At 42.3% G+C, this 17,268-nt stretch overlaps 1 protein-coding gene across 9 annotated transcripts in view; it reads right to left on the bottom strand.

The window, feature by feature from the left end:
* Positions 1–362: 362 nt before the first annotated feature.
* Positions 363–17,268, bottom strand: part of TP63 (tumor protein p63) — a 222,474-nt gene continuing 205,568 nt past the window's right edge. For 7 of the 9 annotated variants that reach the window (XM_057306690.1, XM_057306691.1, XM_026496558.4 and 4 more), the window contains 4 exons: positions 9,782–9,939; positions 7,508–7,652; positions 6,079–6,172; positions 363–3,133 (listed from right to left, as the gene is read on the bottom strand). In XM_057306690.1, the coding sequence (XP_057162673.1) occupies positions 2,837–3,133; positions 6,079–6,172; positions 7,508–7,652; positions 9,782–9,939 (694 nt within the window). In that variant the 3' untranslated portion in view covers positions 363–2,836. Of the gene's footprint in view, positions 3,134–6,078; positions 6,173–7,507; positions 7,653–9,781; positions 9,940–15,733; positions 17,170–17,268 lie in introns of those variants that run through there. The other 2 variants (XM_044383315.3, XM_026496563.4) reach the window with 1 other exon arrangement.

The raw sequence follows: 17,268 nt of genomic DNA, 5'->3' as shown, positions 1-17,268 counted from the left end.
GTAATCTGCATCCCTCCCTCATGCTGATGAGCTCATTGCCACCAGAAAGTCACTAAACAGACATTAGGAATTTCCATAGTCTAGTCCCTGTTCCAAAGCAAACTCATTCTGATTTCAATGAAATTAAGTATTATATCTGGGAGTATCTCATGTACCAAAGGAGGACAGCTTCTTGGTCTTTCCTACCTCATAGGTTGGCTAAAATAAGAAAAAAAATGATTATTTGGCCTGAGATGAGAAACATCAACATTTGAACCTCTGTAATATTTCCTCCAGTGCCTCTTCCTCAATGATAAAAAAGCCAAAGGACGGACAGACAGATGGACAGGCAGAAGACAGACAGACACACACACCCCATCGACACTATTTCTCAATGCATTTTTTATTTATTTTTTAATTTTATTGCATGTCCTGGTAAACATAAGTGTCTTGAAGATTTGCCGCTGGCTCACCAAAAGCCCATTACACAAAATACAAAAAGACGAGCAACAGAAGCTTAAAAAAAAAAATGTATCACATCTATAAGAAAGAAACTTTCAAAACATTAATAAAGCATATAAAACATTTGACATTAAACTTTTGTACAATTATAAAAATAATAAAAAAAACACAACCTTTAACATTCAACATCCCACATAATGTACTTTAGGTGATTATCAAGAAAACAAAAGGCAAATGGATTTAATGAAGAAGGTTCTATTCTCCCTTTCTGTTTCTCATCACCTCCAAATAAAAACCTAGGCACTTGTCAGCAGACTGCATTGAGCTGAGGCCCCCACAGAACTCCACAAAGTCCACTCCGACTGGTCGGTGCTGAATACGCATGCACCCCTTTTCCTAGCTACTCATACACTCAAAGAGCAGAAGTGGCCCCCAGGACATGAGGCTAGTCATGTGCTTAGCCTTGGCTGGTGCCAAACACATAAGATACGATACAGAAATTTCTGAGTCCCTAGTGCTAACTGAACAGTGCTGAAATAGCTCAGAAGAGGTCCTAGGTTTGTTCAGACACTCAGGACAGTCGGGGAAGCCCTCTGCCCTCCGAGCATTGCCAATGCACAACTTTCATTCTTCCCCTCAGTAGGTTTTCAAAGCCGAGCCACATACTTACTCCACACATTAATAGTGCGCATTACCATTGAAGCACAATAAAACTTTGAAATCAAGGACTCACTCTCTTGAGCATACAAAATAAAAATAATAATAAAAAACAACATTCCCTTCCCCCTATCTTACAGTCACGGCATTTTTTTTTTTTCTTGTTTGGCATTGCGGTCTTACTAAATGGTGTTTCCATGAAAATATAAAAACAATTATAATAATAAAAAAAAGTTTCAACTGTGGTTCTGGAAAACCCACTATCCCAAGAAGAAAATAAAAATTGAAACACAAAGTCTGCAATTTCACACAAAAAACATATATACACTTTTCAGAAGAAACTCACACATTATCTTTTTGAGTCACGTTAACCCTTTTGCACTTTAAAACCTAAGTGGAAGCTTATGTGCAATCATAGCCCTTTATCAGAAAGCACAGAAGGACTTTAGAGCTCATTAGCATATGTACAAAATATTTGTTTTAGAGTTCAGGAAAAAAAAATCTTTCTGAAAGATCTAGAGGAATATTGTCATTTACCCAAAGCTGAAGTCATCTTTGTTTACATGGTTTAAGCAACACGTCTGTTCCAAGAATGAAAAGATCAACACCTTGATCAATAGGAGTCTGATTTTGATGGAAAATAACTGTGAAAATCCCATTTCCCGTCCATCTCTCTTCTGGACTATTAGAGACATAAAGAGGTCCCCAAATATCAGGGGATAATCCTTCCAAATGTGTCATTGACTTAGTCAATGTATTGAAACTTCACTGCAAATATTTTCCTAGTGCGTACCAAGAGATAAGACATTTGGTATTAAATGTAAGGGGCTTGTTGATATACCCAGATACACGATACCCGATGTTTTTGAACAAGCTGCCAGGGAACTTTTAAGGATTTTAGCCACGACCCCCATTCCCCATTCCCAACTAAAAGCAAGAGAGGATATTTCCTTTCTTCTAGGGTGTGATAGTGTGAACATGGACTTTTTCTTGTAATTGGACTAAATAAACCCCAACGCGAACCACCGTCATTAGTAGCAACGTCAGCAACATAAAGTACCTCAACAGAGAGAACCATGTACATATGTACACAGTCTCACCCATACAGTATGCAATGGTCAATACAACTGGATCCATCCAAAGGTTTGGTGCGGCAACTGCTTAGCATCAAAAGAACTGAAAGGACATTTTTGTCGCTCATATGTGCTATCGAGCTCTAGATACCTATTATCCATACATGATACCCTTGAAAGAAGGGGTATAGATGAGGCATCCAAATAAGTACATTAAAAAAATAAGTTGATAAGTGCAACTCAATTTTCTTTCCTTTAAATTACATTTAAACAATACTCCATGCCCCCCACCCAAAAATATATACTGTATATTTATATATTTATATATATAGTCTTAGACTATAAGGGTGAAAATGCTTTATAAAAGTCAATGAGAAATCTTTGCAGCTTAAGGAGGCACCCACTGCTCTTTTGCTCACTTCCACCTAGCCAGGATAACTTCAGTCCTGCAAGCAATAGATTTGAAGGCTTAAAGCCAGAACTGGAATCAGATGCCAGGTTGGACATTAGATCAAAGACAGCCTCTTACCTCTTCTTCCATTAAGAAGGCAGACTGAGAAGAGGAAGGAGAGGAGCTAGGGAGGACACTTTGAAGGTCAAGCGCTAGAGCCTTGTAGGGAGGTGGACAGAGGGGGAGAGGATGGGAGGAGCTCACACAGAAGTGCTCACTCCCCCTCTTCTTTGATGCGCTGTTGCTTGTTGCGACGAGCATCCATGTCAAAGTTGAAGTCATTCCACTCATCGCGGGGTGGGAAGGAGATGGTCTGGCGCAGGGTGAAGCGCACGGCGTCAATAACGCGCTCGCCCCGGGTCTCACTGGAGCCCACGCTGACTGTGGAGGCACCACTCGGGGTCCGCAGGAGGTGGGGAGGGGAAGAGAAGTCATGGAGCTGCCGGTGGTCCAGGATGCCCTTCCAGATGGCATGTCGGAATTGCTCAGGGATTTTTAGACTTGCCAAATCCTGTGCAATAGGGAAGGGAATCAGGAAGAATTAGCACAGAGGGACAAATGGACATTCAGTCCACATCATTTTGTCATTCCCAGTGTTCTAATTTAACCAACTTGAATTTACTGATCTCTACACTGGAAAATAGAATGGGTTCTCGGATAACCCTTGGCATTATATGTAACTAAGCAAAAGGTACAGTCTTGATGTGCCATTTCTGCTTGTGGCTAATACTTCACTTATTCTCTCCTGGTCTCAGTTTCTTCGCTGGTAAATAGGGATAGTAGTTAGATCAGAGGGCAAAGATCCTGCAACAAAAACATAAGATAAAGGTACCTTCCAACTCTTAAATCTACCTGGCTCTAGTCACTAGAAGAGAGAGGTTAATGGACCATCAGCACCGCTCAAATGAGTTGATGAGAAGAAAAGATTACTAACAGGTAATGAACACTTTCCACATGCCAGGCACTGAACTAATTATTTTACATTCATGATCTCATTTAATGCTCAGAGTAGTGGTAGATACTCTTACACCTGTTTTATAGATTGAAAAGCTGAAGGTCAGAGAGGTTGACAAGTCTAAAGTTACACAACTAAGTCAATGAACTGGGGACTCATCACAGCCTCTGAGCCCAAAACTGCCCTAATGGCCAGAAGGTCACTTGGTGTTCGGATAAATCAGGGTATGCAAATGCAGAGTACATGTCCATGTTCTGTGAATGGGAGTGGAAAGCATTATGAATGTGCTCTACCTTAACTAACTGCAGTGGCATCTGTCACATTTATCTGCATTCTCTCTTCATTAGCTTGTTACAGTAATGGCTCACATCTTTTATGGAGCAGCATGGCAGGGAGAAAGAACACTGTGCTTGGAGTAAGACAACCCTGACAGATGTTCTTATTCTGTCACTGACTGGCTCTAGGTCTTCATCAAGTCACTTTTCCCCTATTGGTCTCAGTTTCTTCCTTGGTAAAATGGGACAGAATTCCTTTTTTAGGTCAACACATATTCAGGGCTCAGGTGTAAATATGGATGTGAAAGTATTTTGCAAATGAGAAAGCACACTGTCTAAAGCTAAACCATTTGCATTATCATTACATTACATTGTTATTAACCCATCCTGGCATCTTAGAGGGAATACTCAAGAAAACTTCCAAATTGAACCACATTCTTCTTCCAGGAAAGGATGCCAAACAAACTCAGACAGGTATTGAGAGACAAGCTGGAAAAGAGGTTTCTGTTTCCAGTAATGAGATGGAAGAAGCGGAGGCAAAGATGCAGAAATGAGATAGCCACCCAGTTATTTTCCCCATTTGGATGTCCACAGTATGGGTCCTCCGATTTCCTAGTCTAGCAGAAGAAGACATTACAAAGAAGGCGACCCACACGTAGATAAGGAAGTGTAAGACTTTATGCTTCTGAAACTCTCAATAAGTCCAGAATTCTGTAAACTGGCCTCCATCAAGCTGCATGATTCTCTGGATAGATCTGAACTTAAAACTGACAGGCGAGGAAGCTGTGGCCCAGACATGGGCACGAGATCTAGCCAACACCAGCAGAGAGGGACTTGTGCAGGACATCTGCATATCCTAATAGCCAAGGGAACATCCTGACACAGTCCCTGGTGGGGACAGTCAGCAAGTGGAAGGCATCATTTTAAAAATATAGGGAAGGGACACACTCCCTGTTCTATCACCTAGGACTGTCAAGCACAGGGCAACTCTGTTCTTCTCAATGGATGGACATTATTGTAAAGTGACCTGAAACCTGTCAAACTTACTCCTAAAGCTTGCTCTATAGTTTTCACTTAATTTATTCCACCAGGGAGCAGCAGCCGGGGTGATTTATGGGGTGGGGGGGGAGGGGTGGGCAGAGGGGCGGTACGGCGTATTCTTGTCATCACGGGGCTGGGACATTCTCACGCTGCAGGGGCATCTCTAGCATCGGTGCTCAAGGAGGGGAAAGAAGAGATCCCAACTAGAGAAGCAGCAGCAGAGGCAGACAGTATCTTCTTCCACCAGTCCAAAGGGCCCTCTGGAAGCTGGAAAGGAGGATAGTAAACCCCCAAAGAGAGCAGCATGAAGAGCAGCGTGGGAGGAAAATCAGATTGCTGTAGTAAACCAGAACAACAGAAGCTCCCATGTGAGCAGTTCAAGAAGCGGTGCAGGAAAGAAGAAAAAGTCCCCTTCTATCCAGCTTGCTCCAAAAGACAAAGGACATCAAGGCCAGCAGGGAGTGCTTTTGAATCCCATTTGATAAACTGAGGCTCAGAGAGGCCAAGTGATAACCCCAAGTTCTCATTATTACTAAAAAAGCATGGATGGGACTTTTGTCAATGGTCAGGGATGGCTTGACCCTATTCTGATGAACGAAAATGAATGAACACACGGTTCTAGCTGAGAGGAACAGCTGAACCTTCCTTAAGGTCTGACTTTAAGGAAAGGTAGAAGAAGCCAGTTAACAGAGTTAAAGACCAGAAGCTTCCACCTCAGGGCTCTATTCCTGGTTCCGTCAACAACTCATGATGTAAAAGATTATACTGTTGTCTCTCCACGTTTTAAAGTGAGAATAATATCACCTGTTTCCTGCTAGCTTCCCTGTGGTCTCACACCAATTAATGAGAATATCTAGAAAGTTCTCGGAGTTCTTCAGAGATTATAAATTTCATGGAAGTGGGAATTGGATCTCCTCTTTCCCACTCTGAATAGAGTGTGTGTGCAATAGACCAGTGTTGGCTGAGCTGACGAGATGAGGAAGACTGATTGCTATGGTCCTCATGTATAACAGGCTGAGGCCTGGGGGTCTTTCTAATCTGGTAATGGTTTCCACCAAAATTGAGGATTGAGGGCATGCTAAAAACAAATGTTAAAACCAGGGGGAACTGAACTACCAGGTGGATGTCACCAGAGGGAGGAAAGGAAGAAATCAAACTCAAGAGAAAAGTCTAACAGTTACTTACATCCATGGAGTAATGCTCAATCTGATAGATGGTGGTCAGCCCCTGGGTCGTGAAATAGTCCAGACATGATGAACAGCCCAACCTTGCTAAGAAACTGCAGAGGGAGGCGGGAAGAGGAAGGAGGAAACAGAAAAAGAAAGTTCACCCCAACTGCATTGGCGAGATAAAGGAAAACCCAACATTTTGCCCTGGGATGCCCTACAGGAGAGACTAGGGGCAGATGAGATCAATCTACGTGGGCCTTGGATTTAAGGTTTGGGAATGGGTAGTGACTTGAACTTTAGGTCTATAGACATTAAAATCACCTCCGAGGATTCCTGCAGAGCAGCGATTTTCAAATGGTGATTGGTGGAATTCTAGAGGCTCTATATAGATAAGTGCCTCAGGAGCCATTGCAGGGGGTGAAAGGAAGGAGTCCAGTGATCAGGTTCCCAGCGCTCTTGCCTCCTGCCTCTTCACTTCAAAAAGAGCCTCTCTACTTGAATTTCTTTGTATCAGGGGGTTTCTGAGAATGGTTCATAAGGCTAAGAAAAACTGGAGGCCCCTAAACTATGAAGTCATTCATGCTTTCTGATTTACGTCCTAGTCAGAATACAGACCCCTCCTTTTCGGGTGCTGGCCTCAGATAGAGGCTGCCGCCATCCCAGAGCCCCAGGCAGGGTGACGCAAGACGGCCATGCACTTGGCCGTCTCTCTGACTGACACTGCTTAGTCCTGCTGCCTCAGTCACAGGGGGGTCAACGCACAGTATTCCAGCAGCCAAACGAGAGGATCATTCTGCACATTACGCAGGGGCAGGCGATGCGCACTAGGCACGCGATGCGGCCCCCACTCTTGCCTCTGGGGGAGAAGGTCTTCGAGGCTCCGTACATTTCTTTCTTCCGGCTATCTGAACCCCCTTGCCTGGAGTGTGCGTACTTTGCCTTTGGCAAAGCAGCAGCAGCCATCAGGTTCTTGAAAGTCCCTGTCGTTTTTGCACACATTCAACCTTTTTAATGCACATCCCCCTCCAACATAATGAGGCCATGGGGGCTGAGAGCTAGGAGTCCTGGAGAACGGGAAAGGGAGCGAGATAGCAAGTTTACCGCCCTTCTGGGAACCCCAGCCCCGAGCACCAGTTTGAAGGCCCCAACTGACTGTGTAAAACTGTGAGGGAGGAGAGGGGCAAGTGAAGATGGGGGAAACAGGCATGAACAATGGTATGCCTCTCCACTCACATTTTCACTTTTTCCCATGCGGCACGTAATGCTTTTCCTTGATGAAACGCTGCTGACCACTCCACAGATCAGAGATAACAGTGCTGAACTGCCACCAGAGGAAGGGCTACTTTCTTTTTTTCACAACTGTGTCATGAACTCTGAGAGTGTCCACCCTCCGCCACCCAGAGTTGCTTAGGACAGGCCCCCAGGGGCGCATGCTGTGGACTCACCTGACAAGGCTGCAATCTGTGGGGTACGGAGGTGGGGGAGTGCAGTGGGAGGTGGATGGCATGGAGAGTGGGGGAGGGAGGGCCTGGGTGGGGCTGAGTCCATTCATGTCTCCAGCCATTGGCATGTGGGTGCCCATCATAGGAACTGGACAGAAGCAGGAGGAACAGAGAGGGTTACTGCCATCATCAGTACCAGCTTCCCAGTGGTCCATCTTGCCTGGTTTAATGTTACCAAGGGCCGAATTCACCAGCCTTCCTAGTCACCCTACATCTCATCCAAAAGAACAGAACAGTCACCAAACTCCAAACTAATTGCACACTTCTCGACCTTTGCACATTCTCTTAGGACAATCCCCCCCCCTCGCTTCTTTCCCTACTTCTAATGCTCTAACTGTTCATTACGCCTCATGTTAACAGGTTCTTCTTTTCATTTGCCTTCACGGATTATATTTCTGTCTCTCTCATTAAGCTAATTCCTCATGCGTGGAGATTAGATCCTGCGTGTGTCTCGATCCTCACAAACCCTAGCTCAGTGCCTGGCACCAATCACATGTAAACTGACGTGCAGTGAACAAATGCAGAAACCTGTGAATGAGAGCGTGAGCTCTGGAATATTTGTCTGGGAACAGGAGAATTTATTGCAATATTTGGGAACCATAAGCCTAATAAGGAAGGATGAAATTAAAGATTCCAGCTCTTTCTTATGGCCCATTTCTGGGATGTATTCAGGGACACCAGCAACCCTAATTGGCTTTTTTACTAAACTAAAAACTGGAAACGTTCACTTCCGGAGAAGAAAAGCTTAATACTGATAATATTTATGAAGCAAATTTTGTCTTCAGGTCAAAAAAAGAGCAAAGGAACATATCTACAAAAAGATTAATGCAATTTGGTTTTATTTTAGTGGATACAAATATGCCAAAAAGGGAAGGCCACTGATTGGCCAGTTAAGGAGCATGGGCTTATCATATCTCATCAGTTTTCCCACTGACTTTGTTGACAATATCAAAGAAAAATTGTGAAATATAAATGAGAAAAAGTAGGCAAACTATAACTTTCACAAACATGAAGGAACAGAAGGACTCTAAGATGTCACAAGAAAGAAAATAAAGTAAAAATATACATAGCACATTTTCCTCTTACTGTCAAGGCAACAGAGCTGTCAAGTGGTGAGGATTTAAGCCTTAGGATGCATTGGTCACTAGTGAGAGAGCAGTGTGGCTCCCAAGTCTTTGTTGCCAGAGCAGACAACCGTACTGCATATACTCTACCTTTGCCATCAGACCATGGAGAGTCACAATCCTAGCTTCCCTTACCTTCTTTAAACAAACAAAACAAAACAAAAACCCTAGTCTCCTCAAGGCAATACTGAAATGCACGTTGAAAGTCTTTATCAGAATGATGATTGATTTCAAAGGACAAGGTTGAAGCACTGTTTTCTGAGGGGCGTTATAGGATACATGTGCAGTGTTCAGGCTTCTGCATCCCTGAGGATATGAGACATCCTTCTGCACTTTACCCTCCTTTTGGGTTTCTCTAGTTTGGGAATTCACTCTGCTAGGTTTAGTTCTAGTGGATAAGATAATTCTATTTACAGCAAAGCTATATAGCAATCATCATCCGTTTGGAGGCCCGATTCTCACATTGCCTCTTACAGTTATACTTAGTCAATGTGGGGACTCTGTGCATGAGTAAGTAAAAGGGAGACTCCCTTCTCTATGTCAATTCCTTAATGACTGTATACAAGATGGAGTAGACAAGCTGAGAAGACCAAGATCATAGGGATGCAGAATCATAAGATGTTAAATGTGCAGAGTGATAATTTTATGAATGGAAACTGAGCAGTAGAGCAGAGAGGTAACTTGCCCACAGTTGCACAGCCAATTCTGCAATAGAGTCCAGACTGCAATCTATCTACCATGCTACTTCCCACATGTTGGATAGATCTCCTTTTCGCTTTCTCAAAGGAGGTAGGAGGTAGGTCCCCATCCAGGTTGACAGGAGGTGGACTGTTGTTATCACAGAGATCGTTTTCCCCACTGAAGGAACAACCTCCTCTATCTCTACCACTGTGCTTTGTAATGAACCATACACGTCAAAAGTGCCAAAAAGTTCACCATGAGAAACTCAAGCCATCCAACTATGATCTGTTCTGTCCCATTCTGCCTCTCCTTAGTTTAGGAGCAAGCTTCCCCCACCCCATCCCAGATCAGAGTCTTCCCCTACACTAGCCCCGTCGCCCCCGAAGATGCAGCTAGAGGGAGATGCTCTTACTGTTGGCTCCCATGCCGTCAGGGATGGCGGTGGGGGTGAGGGCGTTGCGCTGCTGAGGGTTGATAAGCTGGCTCACGGAGGGCAGCTTGTTCATGCTGTTCATTTTGTTCAGAGGCGGGGAGCTGTTACCGTATGTAGACTGAGACTGCATCGAGGTCCTAGCAACACAAACAGGGGAATAACGGTGAGTGTGTGACCCTGGAGAGGGGGGACTGGTCATATCCAACAGGTCTCAGATTGAAACATGGCCTGGAACTATACGCTTGTAAAAATACTCCTCCAGCACCTATGACAAGAAGTGATTTGTGTTTCCATATGAGCAATTTTTTTTAACTAGGAAAGGATTGCAAGGCTATCATCAAATCATATTTTTCCTGAATGTATAGAGTACAAAGCTCAATATCTTCCTAAAGAATCTCTTTTGTGAGGGGGGAAAATAATTACATCTTCTTTTTGCCTCTATATTATTTTTTCTCTATCCCTTTCCCCTCTCTTGCCCTTCAAGTCAAACAAGCTTGAAAATCAATGAGTGAAGACCCACAGGCTTATGAAAGACATGCAGAAGCCAATTTCAAACCGCAGCTGAGGCCCTTCATCTACAGCTTCCTGGGCCATTTGGGATGTGCAGAAAATAAGGGCAAAGCCAATCAAAGAGCGAATTTGGCAGCACAGCCTGCTGTCATGCAGAGGCCCCAACACGGAGCCATGCTTTCTCAGCTTAGATGCTCATGGGCCAAGAGAGAACCCATGGGGTTGCCAACAGCCTCTCTACACAGAAGCCTGGAGCCCAAACAACTCTTCTGTTGACTTTTGACAAGTCTCCTGGGAGACAAAGGAATAAGAACAATTCCATTTAGCATGACTTCGACTTGGAAACTTACTGGGATTGGACTGTCATTCTATGCATTATATTACATGCAACATTCCCTACTCAACTGCTATTCCTCAGTTTTTCTCTGATTATAGAACCGGTGATATCTACTATAATCACAGAAGGATAGAACATCAGAAATCGAAGTTTGAGACTTTCTCTAGCATATATTAGAAACCTTGGGTCCCTGTGTGGACCACAAAACATCCATGTATTTGTTTTCTCACAAGAAAACCCTATAAACTAAATACATATACACTTACTTGAGTTGGAGGATAGAGGTAGAAAAACTGGTAAGAAAGAGTCCCATCTGTGAGAAGCTCATAGAGTAGTGGATACATAAGGATAATAATCCAACCTACCTTGTAGGGTCGGGAGAGAACCGGAAAGGAGAAGGTGAGGAAGAGTGTTATAGACTATACGGCATTTACAGTGAGTACTGTGACTACAGAATGAAGATTGGGCTTGAGCCTGTTTCTAACCCATGGTAGGAAATGCTCCCCTTTTACAATCCTCAAAGAAATGCATTATTTTGTTCCTGTCTCTCTCCTCCCTGCAGTCATAGAGGAGAGAGAGAGAAAGAGAGAGAGAGAAGTTTTCTGAGTTTTATTATCAATTTATAAAATACAAAATTTTGAAGGCTCTACAAATACACCCAGGTTTCAGACAAACGTGGTATAACAATGTCTGAAAGAATAAAAGGGGGCTCTAGCACTTGAGTGCTACTGTGGGATGACACTTGGTCTTTGAGGCTGCCGCTCTGTGTTCTCCATAATTACAGGAAACAGGGAAGGCTCCATTCCCTGTCTCTGAAGAGCCACGGCTAGAGACATTCAAACAATATGCTGAGTATACACTTGCAGATGACAGTCAATAAACCATTCACAATTCAGTTGCATTTTACAATTACTGATTTTAAGGTAGGAGGGTACTAATTTTTCTCCTTAGACCTTTTGAAGAACTCACAATTACAGGTCCATGTTGTATAAACAGGTGTTTACATAATAAGCCCTCCCAACTGTAAGACACTTCAGGTTACCAAGCTCTCCTTTATCCATTTTCTGAATGACCATCACATCCCCATGGAGGAAAACATGGTCTGGCAGGGCAGGGATGGGCGGAAATTATTCTATTTTACAGATATGTAAACATAAGTTCCTAAGAACAAAGGTGCACAAGTCCGTATTACTAAATGATGAGTTGCGAGGTCTCCTGGATCCTAGTCCAAGAGTTTTTTCTTTCATTCTGTGGCAACTTCCTAGAAATAAGACAGTAGTACGCAATAAGTTACAGAATCAAGAAATAGGGCAAGCGGTAAGAGAAATGTGGGGCACCGAGGTATAGCAGGGGCAAGGGATACAGCAAAGGCAGTCCCCCCCAACTGTCATCAAATCCACTCCATCCGTGTGTGGAAGCCTTGAGCTAGGAGTCAGCACTTTGGATATACTTAGGAACCTTTGTAAATCTATATCAAAGTACACAAAAGCTCAGCGCAAGGTGGCCAAGAGATGCTTTGCCAGGTGCTTTTTCTCTCGGCCCACAACAAAGTACCTAAGTTGCCAGGTGGTTCAGACTCCAGAGGCAGGTTGGTCCTCTATGACCTGAAGAGACTTCTACCTCTTTCACTCTCCCGAATCAGTCAAATGCAAAGTAAGAGCTAATGGAAGCATCGCTTGAACTACTGATGTCTACCATTACGAAAACAAAAATATTTTTAAAAGCTTTGCATGTTCCTGGGCCCTTTATTATAATACATTCCTTCTTCCAAATCCTGTTACACTTCTCTTTTCCATTTCTTTTTTGTGGGTCTTTGTTTTTGACCATTTTACTAGGTCATTTATTATAAGCAGCCTAAACAATTTTAGAAAGTTAGCCCAAAAACCAGAGCTGAACTAAGAAGGAAAATAAACTTGGAGTCAACCAAAACATCCAGGTTTAGATGTTTTGGTTCTAACTGACACAAATTAATTGATCTGACACAAATAAATTGATTTCGGATATTATGCAAAGTCTCTGGAGTCTCATTTTCTTAATCTGTAGAACAGATATTATACTCATTCTACAAGAGTTGCTATGAAGACTAACACGAAATGATATGGATATGATAACGAAACAACTGAAGTGTCCGCTGATATGTGAATGGATAAAGATGTGGTATATATATGGATTATTACTCAGCCATTAAAAAGAATGAGATTTTGCCATTTGTGACAACATGAATGGACCTAGAGGGTATTATGTGGAGTGAAATAAGTCAGATAGAAAAAAACAAGTATTGCATGATTTTACTTATATGTGGAATCTAAAAGTAAAATTAACGAACAAACAAAACAAAACAAAACAAAAATAGACTCATAAGTACTGAGAACAAACTAGTGGCTGCCAGAGGGGAGGAAGGTTGAAGGGATGAGCTATGTAGGTGAAGGGGATTAAAAGGTACAAACTTCCAGTTATAAAAGAAACGTCACGGGGGTGTAAAGTACAGCACAGGGAATATAGTCAATAATGTAGTCCTAACTTCGTGTGGTGACAGATGGTGACTGCACTTAACATGGTGAGCATTCCGTAGTGTTATATAAATGTCAAATCACTATGTTGTGCACCTGAAACTACTCTAATATTGTATGTGAACTATGCTTCAATTTTAAAAATAATAGATTTGTAAAAATAATTTAAAAACTAAAAAAAGATATCACATTTTTTGAAAAAAAAGATTAGATTATATAAGAACTCTGGACATTGTCCCGTAATTTACAGATACTCAAGAAACACTGGTACTTTTTACTCTTAAGCTGCAGGGCCAAATGTTTAATACTCTAGTGTTTGGTCAAGGAGATGAGAGGCATCCGTTTAAGAATTAACAGGAGGAAGTGGTGAGTATTCTCACTGGAAGAAATGCAGGAATTAGGTTGAGTGGATGAATGGGGGGGATAAGAGAGTGCAAAAAAGTCAAAAATCCCAAATGCCTCTCCTTTAATGTGGAAAAGAGGGTTAAAACCACAGGGAGCAAGGTCAGGGCAGTCTGTTTATTATTAAGGTTGCAATGTCTGAAATACAAAGAGTATTCTGATAAGCTCTCTGTACTGTGGAAAAGGGAGCAAGGCTGAATAAATCTGTGACCAACTTAAAGGCCTTGAAGAACAAGCTTTTTTTTTTTTTTTCCCTTTACACATATAATGTTATAGTCCTTGAGCAGACAATCCCAAAGATTACTGGGAAATCTGGAGAGAAGGAAAAAGTGTTCAAGGACAACAACTGTGACACTATGGGTTTCTTACCTACCACCCCCCAACACACACCCACACCCACCCACACACACACACACACACACACACACCTCAAACCTGAAAAAAGTGAGAAAATAGCTATCCTCAGAAAAATAACCAGACATAAGTTCAGGCTGTTTTCTCTAGAGCAGTACACCATAGCAGAGCTACAGAAAGGCAGATTTCATGTATTTCTAGTTTTGAGGAGAAATCCAGAAAAAGTCAAGTCCCAGTTCTTAACTTGAATGACTGAGGCTTCTGTGAAGAAAATGCAGTATCTCAGAGCTGTAAGTGACCTTTAAATCATCCAGGATCAAAAAACAGTTTTCCTGATTCCAAGCCTAGTGACTATCTATGTGGCAGAGAGTCCAAATTCTGGAAAAGATGCAAATTCAGTCATCTTCTCCATCTTGCTGGAGATACCTACAATTCCATCAAAGGATTCCCCTCCCCCTCCTTTTTTTTGCCTTAAATCTTCCATTGCTAGTTAAGAAGTAACTCTCTGGTAGAATGTGGTGATACCCCAGGGTAAGTCTATTTCAGCAAACGGTTTCGGGAGTGCAGGATTTGAAAGAGGGAAGAGATAGTGTGGATAAAGCAAAACACCCCCTATACGAGGAAGGTCAAAAAGAGGGAAGCCATGTAAGATCAGAAATGGAGGTGTTCCTCTTCAAAATGTTGCCCACTACATTCCTGCCTGTCACCTTACTCTCCAGCTGGGTAATCCTGCCTCCAAACACAAAAGGCAGCATTGCTTCTCTAGAGAGGTCAACTGTAATTGTAGAATATTTTCCATTAGTTCAAAGATATGAATTTATACAAGTCACTATAAACACATTAAAAACTTACATAAAAATGGGGTGAAAGAAAAAAAAAACCATGAAAGAAAAAGCAAATGTCAAAAAACTAAACACAGAGGCGCCTGGCTGGCACAGCGGTTAAGCGTCTGCCTTCGGCTCAGGGCGTGATCCCAGCGTTACCGGATCGAGCCCCACATCAGGCTCCTCTGCTATGAGCCTGCCTCTTCCTCTCCCACTCCCCCTGCTTGTGTTCCCTCTCTCGCTGGCTGTCTCTATCTCTGTCGAATAAATAAATAAAATCTTAAAAAAAAAAACAAAAAACTAAACACATTCATTAATCCTTTCAGGGATTTGTGAACCCCTTAAAGGGGGATTAGAAAGTTATTAGATGAATTGAAAACACCTTGCCAATGTAATGAGCTCATCTGATTTTACTAATATGCTTTTATCTCAAACATAAAAATATTTTTTCTTAAGTATTGATTCAAGCTATTATATTCATTATTTTTATTCAGAAACAATTGTTGAAGCTTTTAAAAACAATTACTCAAAGATCGGAACATAATGTAATAAAAAGAATTGGACAACAGGTTCCATTGCGTATTTCTGGATGAATATTTGCTAATGCCTATGTCACAGAAACCAAATTATTTAATAAACTTGGATTGGACTTAAGTTTGGCAACTGAAGATATAGCTCGAATCTTGTTCAGAGAGGTGGACAAATGATAACTATCGTGCCTGGCTCCGTACGATAAAATGAAACACCCACAGGGCTAAAATATACTTCAAGTTGGTGTAGACATTGAAATGTATTTTTAGGAGCAATGACCTTAATACAGAGCATCTTAAATAAAAACACCAAATAACGACAAAAGTGGAGACAGAACCGAAGTGACTGTTCATTATTCTTGTTCTTTAGACTTCCATGTGGTACTTCACACACTCAAATGAAAATATTCTATTATTTAAGGAATTAAAAAAAGGAAGAGAGACAGAAAAGAAAAACTGCAAGATGAACCAAGATGCAAAAGTTTATTGAAAATTAAAATCACACATCCATAAAGCAACAGCCTCAAAAACAAGAAATCATTGCTGTGATAACACAGAAAAAAGGGCTGGTGATCTGGTGTGGGGAGACGTGGGGGAAGATTTTCAAAGTCTTCATACCATGATTTTAAAATACATTTTTAAAATGGAAAGGAATAGATTCTCTAAACTCTTCGAGGAAAAGAAAAAAAAGTCAGCTACTCTTTCTAAGTTTCAGATCAGGAGTTGATTTTAACATGTGTCTGCTTGGACATCACTTAATTAAAACATAAGTGTCCTGGACAAAGCAGTGTAAACAGAGCCAGCCGTATGGCTAGTTCTATGGTGGGACTGACAGACAGGGACTCCAATGAGCAAATTAGTCATAGGTTTAGTGGAGAGGACTTTGAACTCCGTTTTGGCCTCTTAAGAATGATCTATAACTGCCTGGAACAATATTACTGGGGTGGTTTCGCCCTCCTGTTAAAATGACAAAATAGGTTTATCTGCCTTGGGGTCTAGACAACCACTTTGGGTGTAGGGCTCAAGGGTTTCCATGAGCAAGGAAGGGTATCAGTCAGATGCCAACAAGGTGGCAGTGGTAGGATCTGACAGTGTTCATGAACTTTCTATTTACATATGAGGGGAGGAGACTGATAATGCAAATTCTCAAAACGAAGAAAAGAATATCCCCCCACATTGGCTACTTATAGTAACTATCATCTCTCTGCCCAGCAGTACACTTGACACCTTAGTGTGTTACTATTTGCAATATCATTGCATGACCAGCATTAAAAGGGCATGACTGAGGCTCTCAGTCGCCTACAATTTCCTTACGCACAGACAATAACAACTTTTTGCTCCTTTTCTTAAAAAGACATCTTAAGTTTGAGACCCGCTCAAAAGCTTCTTTAAGAGTTTTAGAAACACAACAGAAGGTAACAGAAAAGGGTTCCAATAAACATCTTAATGCCCCTCTTTCCAACCTGAGCCCCTCCCTTCTAAGAACAACACAAAAGCTCACAGACAGACACGGGGGTTCCTGACTGCCCAGTGCTAGATCTAAGGCTGCAGAATCCGCAGAAAACGTCCTTTCTTGTAAGTTTTGAGTCCCTTCAAAAGATTTTCTTACTAGTGGCTGTGTGCCTTTGAGCAGTTAGGTCTCTGAGCCAAAGTGTCTTCAAGTTCTGCTTACGAAGGCGGGACACACACACACACACACACACACACGCACACGCACACATGTGCGCACGCACACACGTACATGGAAACACAAGAAACACACGCTCCAAATACAGATATGGGGCTCTACGGGTACACTGATCGGTTTGGAGGGCTGGAATGTCTAAAGAAGACGTCAGACTGTTTCGGGGTTTCTCTCCGGGGCTCCACAAGCTCATTCCTGAAGCAGGCTGAAAGGAGACTGCAGAGAGGAACCAGAGAAAAAGAAGAGGTGAAGGCTTCGGACTTCATATATTCACATCAACTGAATACAGAAACACCCTCCTACCTTCATGATCAC

This window comes from Ursus arctos, unplaced genomic scaffold, assembly GCF_023065955.2.
Source record: "Ursus arctos isolate Adak ecotype North America unplaced genomic scaffold, UrsArc2.0 scaffold_4, whole genome shotgun sequence".
Classification (NCBI taxonomy): Eukaryota; Metazoa; Chordata; class Mammalia; order Carnivora; family Ursidae; genus Ursus; species Ursus arctos.
Note: the sequence above shows the minus strand (reverse complement) of the source record. Positions and strands in the feature narration are given on the sequence as shown.